At 34.7% G+C, this 19576-nt stretch overlaps 1 protein-coding gene across 3 annotated transcripts in view; it reads right to left on the bottom strand.

The window, feature by feature from the left end:
• LOC148953791 (GTP-binding protein 1-like) overlaps window positions 1–17269 on the bottom strand; it is an 85069-nt gene extending 67800 nt beyond the window's left edge. For 2 of the 3 annotated variants that reach the window (XM_089086815.1, XM_089086817.1), the window contains exons 1-3: window positions 17174–17269; window positions 10521–10621; window positions 971–1082 (exon numbers count right to left, since the gene is read on the bottom strand). In XM_089086815.1, the coding sequence (XP_088942941.1) occupies window positions 971–1082; window positions 10521–10583 (175 nt within the window). In that variant the 5' untranslated portion in view covers window positions 10584–10621; window positions 17174–17269. Of the gene's footprint in view, window positions 1–970; window positions 1083–10520; window positions 10622–16980; window positions 17005–17173 lie in introns of those variants that run through there. The other variant, XM_089086816.1, reaches the window with a different exon arrangement.
• Between the last annotated feature and the right edge of the window lie 2307 nt (window positions 17270–19576).

Below are 19576 nucleotides of genomic sequence, written 5' to 3'. Positions count from 1 at the left end.
TGGAAAGACAACTTCTCTACACTCAACCTGCCGCAACTTCTACACCTGTCTGAAGATTGATGCTCATACAGACGCCACATCAATAACATAGTAAATGAAGAGGCTCCAAAACAACCTTTGAAGATGGATGGGACTTAAGTCAGTAAGTCAAGATAGGTATTCTGAGCTGACATAGACTCAGAGCGGTTTTAGGCCTCATGATCATGGGAGGGGGGGGGGGGCAAACTATACCTAGATATACCAAAGTATATAAAATAAAATGAATTTAATGTCAGACGTAAGGAAAACTGGGGGGGGGGGGTGTCCTCCTCCCTGCTCGGGCCTAGAACTGCCACTGCATCGACTTGACAGCAGTCTTATCCAAAGTAAATCGATCACGATTAAATAGACTTATCAAGGTTATCGCCCCTTTTTCTTAACTTGTTGTTTTTATGTTTTATTATAGACTTATTAAGTATATAATAACCTAGTTTAAACATAACTATGTAAATAATACATAGGCCTATATTCTGTGGAACCCTTGTTTTGAAAACAATTGCAAAAAAAAAATTGACGGGTTTACCCCCCCCCCCTCAGACCAAAATACTGTACGAAATATGTGGCATACATTATTCCATAAGGGGGTTGTCCTACTTAACAATACAGTTAATTCAATTTAAAGCATTCTTCTACTAATTTCCAGCCTTTTTTCAAAGGAATTCCCTTTTCTGTGGGAATATAGCCTATGGTTAGACATGGGTTGTGCAAACCAAGGTGTTGCGCAAAAGGTGACTACATATAATTTCATGGGGGGGGGGCGGTTGCTACTTAAAAATACAGGCAGTTCCGAATCAATATCTTCTTACTAATTTCAACCTTTTTTTCCCAAGGGATTTCTATGTGGTTCCTTTCTCTCTTGACCTATATGGTTAGATGCATGACATGCATGATTAAGATATCTGGTTAGACCTATTTTTAAGAACAAACTAACCTTGCTCTCCCTTGATATGGTAAATGGTTTCGCCATTGCCTCTGTCAAAACGATCCTTCAGATCCTGAATCAACTTGTCATACTCGTCATTAGATGGGCTTAGGAAAGGATGCTAAAAAAATACCATTAAATTAATGCTTCTAAATATGCATTAACAAAAACCAAGAAATGTTTTAGCCTTTCTTGAACATAAAATTAAAGTGTTTCTAAAGGCTATACCCTAATGGCACTATGTTATATCTATCTTCACTTTTCTTTTTCCCTAAGATCTTTGACCACATGACTGGTGTTTACGATGCCCTTTATTTAAAACTCAAGCAAAACATTTCACAGATGGTAGTATATGGGGCGAAATAAAAAGCTTTTTAACAAATCAGACAGGAAAAGTTACTATACCTCCCATAAATAAGTAAGCTAAATAAACGTATAAATATAACAGAAACAGTCTATTCTAATTCGTTATTTTCAAAAACGTCTAGTATTTCACTTAATAAAACAGCAACAGTCTATCCTAATTCCCCATAAATAAGTAAGCTAAATAAACGTATAAATATAACAGAAACAGTCTATTCTAATTCGTTATTTTCAAAAACGTCTAGTATTTCACTTAATAAAACAGCAACAGTCTATCCTAATTCCTCTATCTTCGAAAACATTTATGTAAAACAGCAACAGTCTATCCTAATTCGTCTATCTTCGAAAACGTCTAAGTAAAACAGCAACAGTCTATTCTAATTCATCTGTTTCGAAAACTTCTAAATAAAACAGTCTATTCCAATTTGTCTAAATCTCTAAATCTCCCATTTCAATAAGGTACTTTTTCGTTGCTATAACATTACGACGATATTTACTAATAAAAAACATCTTGGCCAAATCATTAACTACAAAATCCACTATTTTTGCGAAATTTAAAAATTATATGATCCAGAACCAAAAGTCATTGTGAATATTCGTGCAGTAGTAAACAGTGTTTATTGATAAAAGTTATTAGTGACTTGAACATTAAAAATTTATGGCAAAAACTGAAATAAGAAATTTAAACTCACTTTTAATATAAGTTTAAAAAGTGAGCAATTTTTCAAATTAATTGTTGCTATTTATAAAATTGTTTTAAATCAACCATGAATTAAAACACAAATATAAACAAAACAAATATAAGTATTAAAAAAAGGAGAAAACTAGTGTACAGCCAAAATAGTGAGAAGATGAATGCCGCATGTCAAAAAACCGTACGTGCGGTTAAGGGTAGAGAAAATGTTACGATAGATTTGCCTAATTGAATGCTTGAGACAAGATTCGACTTTTATTTTGTTTTGTCGTTTTTATTTTGTATTTTGTTTTTATTTTTTCGAATTAGTATATATAGTTAAGTAATATATCTTCAAGCAACGTGGCTAAACACCTTACTTTAGACCTTAATACCCCTGTGCCTCCAGGAGACACCCAGGGTATCCAAGAGGAGCTGCTAGTTGTCCTCCCAGTTTGCAGCTGCAGTTATGTCCTCCTACTCTGGCTGAACAGAGGTGTAAAGGTTTGGTTGATACCTTTTGTATTTCCCCGACTACGACTTCATGTCGGTTGCCAGTGCAAACCGTTGGGAGTCTAAGGTCGTTCATGCAGATAACATGTCCCAAGAAGACTCCACCGTCCAATCTGGATGATGTTGATCACCAAGGTTGTCATATCACATCACTAATGGATTAGTTTTTCGTCTTCTGAGATCAGTTCATGTTTAAATTCTCTGAAGGAACGAGTTCTCAAAACCCAAGACCCTTGTTTTTCCACGAGTTCAATTAGCTTATAGTAATTAACTGCGATTACTTATTGAATAAGCGCAATTACTGCGCTTTATTAAATGCCTTTTGGACAGTAATATTAATTTTCCACAGCAGCTTTTATGAAAGCTTCTAATAGGAACATTTCTAATTTATCCTAATAGATAAATACACCCAAAAATGCTCTATCTAGAAAACAAAGAATTGTATCACATTGAGCTCTGACAATAAGGAAATAATTAATTTAATAGGTTCCAATAAGCCCCATTGATCACAATTCAATAATTACAATTGCCTATTGAACGCAAAAAAATTACAGAAATTAGTTACAATAAGCTTATTTTGAACGCGAGGCCTTGATCCAGATGCCATCTTTCTGCGGCATAAAGTGGTACTGGCATAATATAGCTGTTAAAAAGATGTAGCGTCAGATGCGGAGATAATTTGTGAGATTTTAAGACTTGACATAGTCCGTTGAACACATCATTCCCTTGTCCTATTCTGGTGAGCACCTCGTGGCTCAAAAATTATAAATTAATTTATGGATAATTTTTTAGAATTCAAAAAAAATTACAGAAATTAGTTACAATACGGTAAGCTTATTTTGAACGCGAGGCTTGATCCAGATGCCATCTTTCTGCGGCGCAAAGCGGTACTAGCATAATATAGCTGTTAAAAAAGATGTAGCGTCAGATGCAGAGATAATTTGTGAGATTTTAAGACTTGACATAGCCTGTTGAACACATCATTCCCTTGTCCTATTCTGGTGAGCACCTCGTGGCTCATAAATTATAAATTAATTTAAGGATATTTTTTTTTAATTTGTTCCGGCTAACATTTGAGTACTTTTTGGAATTAAAACTGTAAAACGACATTAAAAAAAATAATACAATATTCAATTATAAGTAAATTGTACTTTTCAATAGTTCTGTATAAACTGAAGATTATTCTGGCGCTAAAAATGGTTAAATGACCCGGGTCAATGAAATCACGCTTAATTACCCATTTCAAATTAAAGGTAATTAAACCAGCTTCTTTTACCCCCCGCCGCATCCCATCCCCAGATTTTGATGAACATCCTTTATGAAAAATATCTTCGGGGAGGGGGGTTCATTGAAAAATACTTTTTTATATTATTCTCGTTAAAAATATAAGCAAATTTGCCCCTCCCTATATACTCAATAAACCATTTTTATCCAGCCACAAATTTGACTGAATTGACACCACTACTCTCCTGCCCAGTTTCCACTTCTTCCAATTATTTTTTTTGGGGTGGGGGGGGGGGGGGGTCTCCGACAAAAAAAAGGCGTTTTACAAAAATCGCCAAAGTTTCGCAGGTTATTTGAAAAGAAAAGTGGAAACACTGCTCCTGGCTATAGGCTCAACAAGACAGGAAATAATGTTATCTCGTTGGCCAAATTAAATTTTTATTCACAATTCATTTATGAAAGCAAGACAGGAAATAACGACAGGAAGTAACGTTATCTCGTTGGCCAAATTAAATTTTTATTCACAATTCATTTATGAAAGCACTTAACAAGGTCAGTAGTAAACAAGTCTGAAATGCCACACTACGGTGCAATTTTTTTTAGTAATTTTGCAACGAAATTCAAGTCACAATAAACTCTAATTTTTTCAACTTTACTAACAGCATCTGCTTTTAAAACTACGTTGACATTGCATATTAATTACTATAAACTTAGTAAATCTACAGAATATGACTTGTAAATATACTGAGTTTTCTTGGTAATATTCACATTAATCCCAAAAAAAGAGTTAAATTTCATGTTATTGGTAAATTTACAGCAAATTTGTTGGTGAATTTAATATGATTTGTTAAAACTGCTAAGCTTACAATATATTACTTTGTAGACAGCTCGAATCTTACGTAAGATTTCACAGAAAGATTTCAATAAACCTTAAGTAAGATAAATCACAGCATATTTTAGTCAAATTATATTAAAAAGCTGCCAACACCTTGGAAAATCACTAAGTTAGTGACCACCAGAATTTAGCTATTTTGCTATGGCTTTTTGCACAGTTCAAGCATTATGTACGTGTTCTTCAAGTGTATTTAATTTTTCATGTTTATTGAAAACTGGACATCAAGTATGTAACTTAAGCCTTACATAGGTGGAAGGACGTGTATGGTATCTTCATTAGAGGATTCGTGATGATGTGGATGCTGATCACGTTTAATATTTCTAAAGGTAGAAGCAGGTATTTTTTCTAATTTATAATTTTCTGTTTTAATTCATTTTTTATAGGCCTATGTATTCATAGTCAAAAGCGAGGTAGACTTCAGACACTGTAGGAAACTTCGCTCTTGACAAGCTCATTTAAGGTCATTTTTATAAAACCACTTGAAGCACATACTGCTTCTATTATTTATAGAACATTCTTTATTGTAAGACACCTAAAAGCCTAGGGTCTAAAAATACGCGTATTCTGCTAGAATTATATTACCTTTACTATTTAGCGCAGGTAATCCAAAAAAAAAAAAAAAAAAAAAAAAAAAACTCAGGTAATCCACTAGTGTACCGACTTTCAAAAAAAAAAAAAAAAACAATTTCAAAATACTCCTCGAAACTTCACTTTGTGCCAATTCTCCCCTCCCCCCCCTCTCAAACGAAAAGTGTATTTCATTTGAGAACTGGATAAGTTATGCTTCCATGTGGTGGCTAATAAACTTGAAACCATTTGGACAAAAAAAAAGAATTATTATTTAATTTATTATAATGAGAAATAAAATATAACAACAGACTGAATTCAATACTATTTCTGAGTCGCAAACATTCATAAAATGTTCTTTCCTAGAACAAGACACCTATAAATGTCACTTCGTTGTTGACTAGTAGTTATTCTAGCTTTGTGTCCTTTCAATTTTCATTTGAAGGAACTAACTGATGGGTTTTAGGGACCATGTCTCTCAAAACAATATATCAAGCGATAAAGCAACGTCTGAAAACGCTGTTCTTCAAATACTCAGTGGAGAGTGAGGCCGCTCTTTGGCTCAACATTATACTAAGATCTTACACCTTTCGACAAAGAACGCTTAAAAGTGAATTTTTAGGACTTAAATCTTACTTCTTATGTCGTTCTTTTGCAAACGTCATTCATCATTCTGCTCTGATCAGCAGTCTAAGAACAATGATGAGTATATCATCAAAATTCTCTCATCATTGTTCTGTGTGCAGAAAAATGGCGTTCTTTGCAGTTTTTAATAACATCACTAAGCTTTAAGATCTTAAATTATGAACAAAGAACGACCACCTGCACAGAAAGATTAAGATCTCAGAGCTAAAGAACGGGCTTAGTTTCTTCTCATCTAAGTAGTCTAATCGGGCAGCGTTTCAGCGTGTTTATAATGTTGCCTTGAGGAACATTAGCACTAGTCGAGATAGATTAGCAAAGTAAAGAACTATCTCGAATCGAAGGGTACCAACATGACTCTTCTATGTGGGAGTTTTCATGAGGAGGATACTATCTATCTATTTCATGAGGAGGATACTATCTATTAGGGGAAAAGAGCTTAAAACATGACAAGTGCAGTTTTAGACTTCCGGGGGGGGGGTCTTTTGGAGTAGTTTAATGGAGAATTCTCCCTATCGTACCACAACTTGCTCACATTTCTACATCAATCCCAAAGATATGTGAGTTCAAAACCCAAAAGGTAGATTTTTGAATCAAAATTTTGTTTTTTTTCCCGGCTGGGGATTGTTTTAATAATCCTGTCCCCTGCCCTAGAAGGAGACAAGATTATTGCCATTCTCTTATGTGAAAACAAGAACGAAGCAATACAATTATATCTCATTTGTTTTATCCTATAATGATAATCATTCAGATATTTAAATTAATATATAATCTTAACTAAGATGAATAAAATAAAATATAAAAAAATTACTTTTGTGAAATATTTTAGTTTAAAAGTAGCGATGAGGATAAAACGGGCAAATATAAATTTTATCAAGAACAAAAAATAAAAGAAATCTCAGGAAGAAGAAAACGAAAGGGACTACGGTCATTTGAAGAAAAAGAGAAACTAAAACGACGCGGATATTTCGCTTGTATAAAACAAGGCGTCTTCAACGCTTGAAACAAAACAAAATTCAAACTAACATAAAACCAAATAAAATCTATCTCTTTATTTTCGTTTTTTGTCATGGCTGGCCATTTCGGCTTTAGATCTTTCACAAACTTTATCATCAGAAAAGAAGCTTACCTAATTCAAAAAATAAACTAACTACTGATAAAAATGATATTACTGACTCGTAAAAGATTAAATTTTTTTAGGTAAGCGTTTCTCTACAAACATGCAAAAATTGGATCTATTATAAAGATTAAAAAACCAGGTCTTTTCCTTCTCTGAGTGAAAAAAAAAACTTGAGACGAAAAGTGAATTTACGACAACCTTGACAGAAGAAAACCCCTTTTAAATGTTAAATTCAAAATCAATATTTCAAAAAATATTTAAAAATTTACGGCTTTTATAGAGGAATCTCACAGAAAATAAATAGGCCAGTTACTTGCATTTGCAATTTAGCAATCAATTGCATTGCAATCAATGCAATTTTTGCATTGCAATTTTAACGTCAATCATAAACGTTTGAAACAAAATATCTTTTCATATTTAACCCTAGCTGATACTATTGTAAATGACAACAATTGGAAAGAACTTAAACCACGTTTTGTGGAAACGTCAGATTCCAACTAAAAGGACAAGAAATAAAAAAAAAGAAATAGCTTATTTTTGCTCTATTTAACTCGAACATTCAATTTGTATTATAAACGTTTCAAAAGACTGAAAGTTTTTCAATAATTGAAAATTATGGTAGCTACATACGTGTAAGCGCATTTGTAGATCAATTACCCCAATTTCCCCAGTTGAATTTGCTAATTCACATCGCGAATTAGCAAATGTTGAGACTATAGCTAACGATAGACAAATAATATATATCTGGCTGGCTAGTTCAGATAGAAAGTGTTCACCATATGGTTAGCTCTCACACAATGAGTAATTGATAATAAAGCTCTATGAATAAAGGAGGCCTTAATAAAATTCCACAAATACTTCAGATAGATTAACTTTTGATGCCGGGCCGTAATTTGCTATGGGGTATGGGGGCGATTTTCCTCCCGATCCCTGTGAACCCCTCCCCCCTTCCAGCTGAAATTTAGCGTCCTCGAAAACATCGTCAAAACCAAGATATGTCTACATAATTAAGCATCCAAAGAAACAGATAATGTTTTTTTTTAGTATAACTTTGCCTTTATGGTACTACTCACAAAACCCAAGGATTTTGAAAAAATCACGCCTCTGCTTTGATGTTGGCTTCAGGTAGTCCAGAAATGCAACTAAATCTTATTACAAGTGCGCCCTATGTTAGATAAAATCTTGGGGCTAGCTTTTATTACATAAATCGCATTAAATAAATATTTGTATTAAATAAATTGCACAGTGAATGAGAGTTTAGCTATTGAAAGTATGCAAACGTAAAACTCTGAAATTTACAATACAACCTGCAGCTACCTTTCTGCTAAAGGTTGGGAATGGGAGGGGCGGGAAGCTAAAGGAGTCTTTTGCTGGCTTGATTCCCCCAAAACAAAGAAATACATCTAGAGAAGGCAAGCGGGTCTACGGTCAGTATGAGGGAAAAGAAGAGAAACAGTCAAATGAATATTTCGCCTGTATAAAAAAAGGCATATATATATATATATATATATATATATATATATATATATATATATATATATATATATATATATATATATATATATATATATATATATATATATATATATATATATATATATATATATATATGGCAGTGCTTATTATGGCAAGTGCTTATTATTTGAAATATGGCAAGTGCTTATTATTTGTTAACTCTGCCAGGTATGAGCTTTGTCAGCTCTTCCAATCAAGGGTTGTGTATGTATTTGTAAAGCAGTGACTTAAATGCCATGTCCAATTCTATAGTGCCATCATTTGATGATATGTAACTAGTTCTGGCAATTTTTTTCATTTCAAAGGTTTATTATACCTTATATTTAGTGACTTCCAGTCATTAAGTCCCATACCCCAGCCAATATACAATTAGCGAGCTAGTTCACTAATTCTATATTTGTTTGTTTTTTTATTTTTATTGTCAAATATATATTCTGTTGATTTTAGATTTGAGTTTTTTTTTCTTGTTTTTTTTTTAAACCCTGAAGATGCCTTTTTCTATACAGGCGAAATATTCATTTGACTGTTTCTCTTCTTTTCCCTCATACTGACCATAGACCCGCTTGCCTTCTCTAGATGTATTTCTTTGTTTTGGGGGAATCAAGCCAGCAGGAAAATGCTTAGTAGGAAAATACATTTTTTAACTAATAACTTTGTAAGGGAAGAATCTCTAAATGGAAAAAAAAAACTGCATACATCAATAAACCTTCCCCACGCTGCTGGGAAAAAAATGATGTTATCTCTCATAATATGCAGTATTAAAAAGAACTGTAAATTAGAATATTCATAAAACTGAAAAAAACTGAGTCATAGTAAAAAAAAGAGCAGCTTAGGCCTACTTGGTACACAGCCATAACTCTACCATTTTCCCCCAGCACCTCCACATAGAAAGGATCGTTTTAGATATTTGGAAGGGTCTTATTCAATGAGAAACTGAAAGTTCTGATCTTCATAAATAGTTGGAAGCGATTGGAGAGCCACCTACCACTACTTTAAAATACTCTCTTTATAGTGTTTTTAATTAATTAATTACAAGAAAAGTTTGAAAACTAATACACCATAGCTTGATTTATACCTGCATGCTGAGGGCTCAATTAACTGAAAGGTAAGCTGTCTAAAAATCACCTTTTTTCAATTTTGATCTCCTCCCTCTCCCTCTAAGAGCCAAAACAGTGTGTGTATGTACAATTTTATAGTAGGGTATCTAAAAAATGTGTTAAAAGGCATACTTCATCAGTAGTAAGACGAATTTTTGCCTTGATTGCCACAGTTATCAATTAGTTTGTACAACCTAATGCAGCTACTAAGCTAATTATTACCTTAGTCTACACAACTCTAAAAGCTGGCCCTGTGTGCACATTCAGCATTGTATATTCTAGGAAGGGTGTCTGAAACAAATATGTCAAAAGGCATAATAACAAACATGCATTAGGTCAATTTATCCTCAATTACCAATTAGCTAATATAAGATGGCAAACATAAAACACACACTAATTACTACTGATGAAGAAATAAAACGTTATCAGAACAGGAATAACAAAGAATCATAAAGCTTGACTTTAAAAAAAATAGGCAGCACCATTAAATAAGTATTGTGCTGCCCCCCCCAAAAAAATCCCTCTGGCGGCTAGATAGTTATGCTTCACTGACACCTATATGAAAGCTTAAATCTAAAGTTTTATTCAGTCCATTGATTACAAGTGTGATTGAAAGGAATAGATAAATTGATTGTTACAATAAAACAATGATTTATAAAAACAAGACATTATTGGGAGTCTAAGTGTTATTTATTTTTTTGGGGTTATAATAAAAAAAGGATGAACTATTCAAAATATACTCTGTTTTAACTAAATATTAACCTTAGTGGAAGTCAAACAACATTTTTGAATATTTACTTGCCGTATTTTGCTTTTTAGACTTCTATATTGTAATATTAACCACAGATTTATTATCAATAATTTTGTAATCCTTCAATAGAACCTGTGACAGTAAAAGCCAAATGTACAGCTATGCTCAAGTATCTATCAAGTATCACATAAAATCTTACTTTTACTGAGACAGGCTCTTCCTCACTCTTCTGGAACAAAAGGCTTAGTTTCTGCAAGTCCATGGTGGTATACTAAATCACTGACAAACTTGATTGGCAACCTAATCAAAAAGAGAACTACAATTTTATTTGGTGTTACACAGGGATGAGTCATGGAATTTTAGAAGGAGGGAGATAATCATTTTGGTATCCTCTTTAGTAGTTGTTAAAACTGTTTTAAAGAAGTCCTTCAAAACTCTGAAAACTACTTTGAAACAATCATAAATACTTACTTTTCTCATTGCTAAAGGCACATTGCTTCAATACCCTTCTCCTCTGATGGATAAATATACAGCTCATTGTATACACTACCACCATATTTTACCACAATTAAATAAAAAAAACAAGTATTTTCAACTGAAAGTAAGCAGCAACTATAAAACTTAAAACAATCAGAAATTATTCCATATATAAAAGGGGCTGTCCCCTCCTCAATGCCTTGCCCTTTATGCTTAAGTTTTTTATTGTTTTAGAAAATAAAGCTGTGAGACATAGTCAAACTTTAGCATAAAGAGCAAGGCAATGAGGATGGGACAGCCCTTTCATATACAGAAAAAATTCTGTTTGTTTTAAGTTTTAATGTTGCTCCTTAAAAAGAAAACAAAAAAAACTTGTTTACGAAAAAAAACAGTTAAAAAAACTTGTTTTTTTTGTTTAATTTCTGAACGTTTTTGAATCAATGCAGCTTTGATTTTGGCTCACTGTACATGAATAATTAAGACGAAATTTGCATATTAATTTTACTTTTTTTGGCTTAATGGCTTTCTCGAAATTTTGATCTGACATGACTTATGAATTAACTTACATAATGAACTTCTATATTCGTAATTTTTATTATGTATATTAGGGGATTTGCCTTCTAGTCAATACCTCACTCTTTACACTAAAGTTCAGATTTTGTTCCAATTCTTCAAGAATGACCCCTTAATCACAAAGGCTGTTAATTAGAATAAATAGCTCTGATGAAAGTACAAAAAACAAACTTTAGCGTAAAGAGGAAGGTAATGACTAGGGGCAAACACAATCATATATGCAATAATTTCTGTTGGTTTTAAGTTTTAATGTTGCTTCTTACTTTCAGTTGAAAAAATGTTTTTTTTTTATTTAATTTCTGATATTTTTTTAAATAATGCTGGGAAATCTGGCGCCCCCTTCATAGTAAGGCCCCTTCCCCCTGGAAAGATCCTCCCACATAACCCCCCAACCCATCCCCCCAACTACCAGAAAAGATCTCCCCTGAAAACTTCAGTATACTTCCCAATAACCAATACTATATGTAAACATTGGGCAAAGTTCATAACTTGCAGACCTTCCCCTGGTGACTGTGGGGGATTAAGTCATCCTCAAAGACATAGCTATTGTATTTTTCAACCATGATGAACAAAATGGTTATCTCAAAATTTTGATCAGGTGACTTTGGGAAAAAAATGAGCATGGGAGGGGGCCTAGTTGCCCTCCATTTGTTTTTGGTCACTTAAAAAGGGGACTAGAATTTTTAATTTCCGTTTGAATGAGCCCTCCCGGGATTTTCTAGGATCACTGGGTTGATACAATCATCCTTGGGAAAAAAAGACAAAAAAGCAAATAAACACGCATCCGTGATCTTTCTCCTGGCAAAAAATACAAAATTCCACATTTTTGCAGATAGGAGCTTGAAACCTCTACAATAGGGTTCTCTGATACGCTGAATCCGATGGTGTTATTTTCATTAAGGTTCTATGACTCTTATGTGGTGTGTCCTCCTTTTTTTCGAAAATAAGGCAAATTTTCTTAGGCACTTAACTTTTGATGTAAGACTAAACATGATGAAACTTATATATTTGAAACCAGCATAAAAAATGATTCTTTTGATGCATCTATTGGTTTTGAAATACCCTTTTTAGAATTTTGGTTACTATTGAGCCAGGTTGCTCCTTACTTACAGTTTGTTACCACTAACTGTTTGATAAACGCTGACATTTTATAATGGTGAATGCTGATCAAGCAGTGAAGAAGAGTAGTTCTCCATGAAATTGTACTTCATGCAGTGGACTTGCTTTAACTTTTCTGTGACTGATTTAAGGGTATTATAGGCACAAATGACTAGAGTAAGTACAGGGATGTCCATGATGCCTCACTCTGTCCCAGCTGTCAATCTCAGCAGCCACTTAGTGGCTGCTGATTCAACAGATGCATTCAAGCAAAATATCAACAAAGGATGGCTACAACAGGAGTTCCTGTGCAACTGAGAGACTGTTGAGTCCTTGCCCCAAATGTAGCAAGCAACCACTTCAAATAACCTATAGAAGTTATGACAGAGCATTAAAAGGATTGAAAATCCTTAAATTTGCTCTAAGATGTGATTTAGGGTGATTCCTCACAGATTTACTCCCCTCTCATCTGATGGTTTTATATATAGCCTTAATATGTATTTCATTGTTACATCAATGTGGTCATACCTTTTTATATTAACCTGGTTACCATTTGCAATATATATCAGAGTGTAAATTATGAAATGCTATATGAAATAATTTGCACTATATATGGGACCATCAGGGGGTGGTAAATTTTCCAATTAAATCACTAATGAGATAATTAAAAATTAAACATGCCTTTAGAAATCAAAATCTCATCCTGAATTCAGATATAACAGTCATTCCTGTTGGAAATGAATTGTGTAGGTCTAAATTAGGTGCTATTGAGAAGGAAAGATGTTATAAAACATTTCTTACTTTATAATATGCAGAATATTTGCAGCTAACACATTTCACATGCAGCTCTGGTATACTCTACCCCCAACTCCCCTAATGCACAAATATATAGCTGAAAATAGACATTTCCCATGTATTCTCCTAATGTGTCTCTCTTGTTTCAACCTAAGTACCTGTAAATGGAATTAACTGTGACAAAACAAGAACCAGAAAAACAGGAGTGATGAATTGTGGAATGCATTACCATAAATTGCAGCTTGGAGCAATCAAAGGATTTCTCCTTGTAGAGCTCCAGAGTTGACAATTTGAGTTGAATTCAGGATTACTTAGTAACCAGGTGCACTGTGCTGATCCATAGCTTCCCAGTTGAGTTTACACTCTCTGGAGGACCACTCAGCAACCAGTCTTCATTTAAAGATGTCCACATATTCAGCAGTAACAGTTTTTTCACAGAGTTTATTCCAAGTGTTGATGATTCTTGAAGGACAGAATTGAGCATGGACTCTGGATAGGGTAGGCTACTTAACAAGTTTCAACTGATAACCCCTAGTTCTTGAGTTAGGGCCAACAGTGGGAAATAATGCTGGGAGTGTATTAGCCCTCATTAACTCATTAAAATGGGTTTCTCCTGTATACCAGACTTGGGAGTTTCAGCTTTGCTAGTCAAGCAGGGTAGGAAAGTTTCTGCATGCCAGATATCACTTTGGTGGCATGTCTCTTCACATCTTCCAACACTTTTATGTCCTTTTTAAAATAAGGGGAGGCTAGAGACATTCCAACTTTAAGCTTAGGACTCATAAGTCCCTTATACAGAAGACTGATGACTTTAGGGGAACGAGTGGAGAGTACGTTTAATCAGCCCCATGGTTGAATTAGCACCAGCAGCAGACTTCTTAGCATGAGTGCTGAATTTCAATTCATTATCAATAGTGATTCCAAGATCTTGCTCAGTATTTACAGAGAAAAGTGAGTGTCCTGAGAGATGTCCCTTGACAACATTAAATTTAAGACCTCAAGCCTCAGCCCATTGATCAAGCAGCCCAATATCATTTTGTAGAAGGGTATGATCTTCACAGGACAAGGCTGGTCCAATGAGCTTCATATCATCAGCATAGAGTGTTAGTTTACTCCTGACAGTGGAAAGAGTATCATTAATCAAGATATTAAAAAGTGTAGACCCAAAACACTAACCTGAGGAACTCAACTCAAAACATGCTTTGATGAGGAATGTATTTGGGCTATACATTTCCACATTAGGGGGGGGGGGGGTAAAGTATAGCATGGCACCATAGAAAATGTATTAGCTACAATTATTCTGCATGTTAGGCTATGAAGTAAGAATATATGTAATATCTAAGGAATGGCTTAGGATACTAAGTTGAAACTCCAAAGGCATATTACAAAAGATATTGAAAAAGGAATGAAGGGCAACAGTTCTCCTCTTGCCCTTTAAGATTTGTTCATTTGAAGTCTTGTTCATTTCTATCTTGCATTTAATGGACATAAATTGTGTATGTTCCTTCATTTATCTGTCTGTTTCTTAACTAGAGGAATATTTTTGTCTCATTTTTATGATTTTTAATTAATTCTTTCAGCTAGTTGACAAATAACTTCTCCCCAGCAAAACTTAATTTTTCCAACTAGTGGGCTAATAACTTATCTGCAGCAACACTTAAATTTGCTAACTAGATAATAATAAATTCTGTCCCAACAAAACTTTCCTTTTCCAACTAGTTGACTAGTCCCTTCTCCCCAGCAAAACTTTATTTTTCCAACTAGTTGACTGATAACTTCTCCCCAGCAGCACTTAATTTTGCCAACTAGCTGGAAACAAACATTGCCCCAGAAAACAATTTTTTTTCCAACTAGTTGACTAGCAACTTTTCCCTAACAATACTTTCTTTATCCAACTAGCTAGAAACAAACTTACTCTATAAACACTTTTGTTAGCCATCTAGTTGGCAAGTAACTTTTTGTCAGAATAATTTCTTAGCTAACAACATGACATAAAAAGAAAACAAAAAACATACTATTCCTGGTCCAACAAAAATTGGCAGTATGTACTTTTAACAAAGCACTACAGCTAAGGTAAATCAAACAAACTGAATTCAGGAGTAAATAGTCTTGAAGCCACAGAACTAAGTCTTCTCCTTCTATAAGTGAATATACATATATATATATATATATATATATATATATATATATATATATATATATATATGTCATTACCTTAAATCACACCTGCTAGCAATAGGACGAATCCTGTGTCCGCCAGCTTCAGTGATTATAGTTATTCATCATTTGTGGCGTCCCAAACGGTGCACCACGGTTTGTTGAGCCACTCCCTATCCACTGATGACTTGAATGCATCCACGCTGGTAGAGGTTACTGTTTTTTCACTAAGGGAGTTCCACAAGCTGACAACTCTATTTGAGAAGAACTTGTTCCTTAGTCTGGTGTTGGCTCGTTTTCGGAATTGCTTTTGAGAATGACCACGAGTTCTGTTTGAATTGTCCGGTTGAAAAAGGCCAGGAATGGTATCCTCAGCATTTAGGAGCTTGTATACTGTTATCACATCGCCTCGTTTGCGACGATATGTTAGAGATGGTATTCTAAGCTTACGGAGATGGGATGGATAAGAGACATCATAGAGGTCTCTAATACATTTTGTTGCCCTCCTCTGGACTGATTCTAGAGCTGCTTGGTCTGTCTTATTGATTGGGCATGCGATACACATTCCAAACTCTAGCCTTGGCCGAACTAGACTCTTGTATAGCTTGGTCATAACAGTTGGAGATCTGCTAGTGAACGTTCTTTTGATTAAGCCAAGAGTCTGAGTAGCCTTGGCAATAGTCGCTTGTGCATGAATATGAAATTTCAATTCGTCGTCTACCAGGACACCAAGATCTCTCTCCGCGTGGCTGCTGGAAATGGCATTTTGGGACCCATCCCTACAATCCATATGGTACTGAGTGTGTGGGTTTTTCTTCCCAAGGTGGAGAGTCTTGCATTTTGATGCGTTGAATTCAAGCCTCCAAATATTAGTCCAGTGAGTGAATGTATCGAGGTCCAGTTGGATTGACTTAATATTCTCTGCTGTGTCTGCACGACCGATAAGTTTTGAGTCATCAGCGTAGAGGCTTACTTTGTTATTTAGGATTTTTGGCAGTCATTGGCTAAGAAATTATACTGAGGAAAAGTTACTAGCCAAATAGATGGCTAACAAAAGTGTTTATAGAGTAAGTTTGTTTCCAGCTAGTTGGCAAAATTAAGTTTTGCTGGGGCAACATTTATTGTCAACTAGTTGGCAAATTTAGATTATTCCTATACAGATGGGCCAAATTTTCCAACTAGATGACTAAAATGTTTTTAATTATAAGGAGATTGGATAGCCTAGTACCATTCTATATAAGCTTATAGCCTATATTCACTTTATGCATAGGCTAAACTAATTTTTTCCAACAGTCAAAGAGTGGATATCCTCGGGGGGTGGGGTAAAGTTTAAACTTACCTCCTATTTACATAAGAAATAAAATTTGCTCCCACCCCCTAATGTACAAATATATATACTGAATTGGTATATATAAGGGTGGGGGTAAAATTCATTTCCAACACAAAGGATTATTAGCCTATATTTGGAAAGAGCATAGGCTAAAAAAAGGCATCGAGTGGTAGCCTAGCCTATATTCACTTTATTCATAAGTCAATAATATGATTTGGTAAAAACATACCAATTTTATTTCTGATGTAAATGAGAGGTAAGTTTAAACTTTCCTGGTGGCTATCTTGCCACTTTGAGACTTGCCTAAGAACAAAACAACATACATATAGCCAATTCCTAAATGCACTTAAAAATAAATATTTTAATGATTAGAAATTTAAGTTTGAAAAAAAGTAGGCTAGCCTATTTAACAAGATTTTTACCAGTTCTTCTATTTCATCAAAACAAAAAGTTTCATCAGTTCCAAAATTTTTGATTTTTTCCTTTTTACTTCTTCTTGTTATTGAAATATATTTTAGAATTACCAGGTTTTTGGCGGAATGTATAGCCTGAGCCGGAGCGATCACCAGCCCAAAAATGGCCCAGACTAACCCAAAAACAGCGAACTCTATGATAGCTCAAAACTTAGCCCTTTTCAGGCAAAATTATCAAAGATATTAATTCAAATATTTCTTGCTCAACTTCAATGGGTAAAAAGAGGATAATATAAAATTGGCATATCAGACTACCTACACATAAGCATAGGTTAAAAGCGAAATAAGAGCCCAGCAAAACGACCTAATTGTGCATGGGACCATGAAACAAGAATTAAAATCTATGCAGAGTTTTTGAAGGAGCAGGTTAAATACATTAGACGGACAAGTCAATATTTTCAGTAAGACAGTCAAGAGAATTAGCTGTCTTTGGCATTTTATATTGCACATTCCCTCAGTCAGAAAAATACACCATCGTAGTGAAGTCCTAATTGCCATAACTAACAGCTATTTTGTTGCAATGTCAGCCTGAAGCAAAGAAGAAAAAACGATAAGAAATGAGGAATCACTGGTAATCAGAGTAATTTTTGAAATATTTCACAGTCACAAATTGTCCGTTAGGACAGCTTTGACTCTAAACAAACAAAAAAGAACAACAAATAATAGTATTCACGACGAGTGTTTGACTTTCAAACCAGGAAACGACATAATTTAGACTTTTCAGAATTGTGACTTCATCAGAAAACTCAAATCAAGACATACATTACAAAAATTTTCCTGCAGAGTAACCAAACACAAAGCACAAGTTTGTATCAGAAGACTAGTAACGGATCAGCGTAGATAGGCGAAATCTGCCACCATCACAGTACACTAGTAATTTTCTTTAGAGCTGCTTAAAGGGAGAAGTCAGAAACAAAATAGACCACTGTGTCCCTATTATAGTTGCAAGGGTAACTGGAATCTAATAAAGAGCGAACCTTGGCCAATAGTAACCGAAAATTCTTTAAATATGTTTTTGGAAAAACCATTTAGTGCAAAGAATCTCTTATTCAATATTGATTCTGGAATAGTAACTATTACCTAGGTTAAACTAGGTAAAAGTTACTTAACCTAGGTTAAACTGCGAAGTAAATTTGGAGCGCGACAACAAATTTCTACGATTCTCAGAAAACAGCGGGAAACCCCTCAAAAATGGCGTCGAATCAAAATGAAAAGTATGCGATTAAAATCACCATGGAAGAAAACTCTTCACCACTGGTTTACAGTCCGCCGCATCCAAAAAATAAAGAATATTTCTATTTTAGCATCACTATCACTGACGTTTCTATCTTTTTTTTCCAGGCCTAGCTGATTACTGAATTGTCGTAAAGAAATTGTTAAGGGCTTATCCGAAAGCTAATACTTACATATAATACCTTTTGAATAAAACGGGCACTAGCCCTTTGAATTTCCAATCGAATGAGCCTGTTTTGAAGTTTCTACGACAACGTCTTATAAAAATCTTATATGCCCCCAGGGCATAACTTAAGACCCTTGCCCTGAGGGTTGTGGGGGAGTGTCCTCCTAAATAACATATTTTCTATCTGGAAATCAACTACGCTGAACAAAATGGCTATCTTAAAATTTTGATTGAATTTGTTTGGGGGAATAATGGGTGCGGGGGGGGGGGGCTAGTTGCCCTCCAGTCACTTTCTACTATTAAAACTGGCACTAGCCCTTTGAATTTCCAATCGAATGAGCCTGTTTTGAAGTTTCTACGACAACGCCTTCTATAAAAACCTAACATGCCCCCATGGTATAGCTTACAACCCTTGCCCCGAGGGTTGTGGGGGAGTGTCCTTCACAAAAACACATTTTCTATCTGGAAATCAACTACGCTGAACAAAATGGCTATCTCTAAATTTTGATTAGATGTGTTTGGGGTAATGATGGGTGTGGGGGGCTAGTTGCCCTCCAATCACTTTTGACTATTAAAAAGGGCACTAGCCCTTTGAATTTGCAATCGAATGAGCCTTTCTTGAAGTTTCTACGACATCGCCTTCTATAAAAACCTTATATGCCCCTAGGGTATAGCTTAAAACCCTTGCCCCCTGTGTTGTAGGGGAGTGTCCTCCTCAAAAACATATTTTCTATCTGGAAATCAGCTACGCTGAACAAGATGGCTATCTCAAAATTATGATTGGATGTGTTTGGGGAATGATGGGCGCGGGGGGGGGGGGCTAGTGGCTCTCCAGTCACTTTCGACTATTAAAACGGGCCCTATTTCTTTGAATTTCCAATCGAATGAGCCTGTTTTGAAGTTTCTACGACAACGTCTTCTATAAAAACCTTATATGCCCCCAGGGCATAACT

This window comes from Artemia sp. Qi Xiang Cuo, chromosome 3 (genome assembly GCF_049724085.1).
Source record: "Artemia sp. Qi Xiang Cuo chromosome 3, ASM4972408v1, whole genome shotgun sequence".
NCBI lineage: Eukaryota > Metazoa > Arthropoda > Branchiopoda > Anostraca > Artemiidae > Artemia > Artemia sp. Qi Xiang Cuo.
This window is presented reverse-complemented; position numbering and strand designations above follow the sequence as displayed.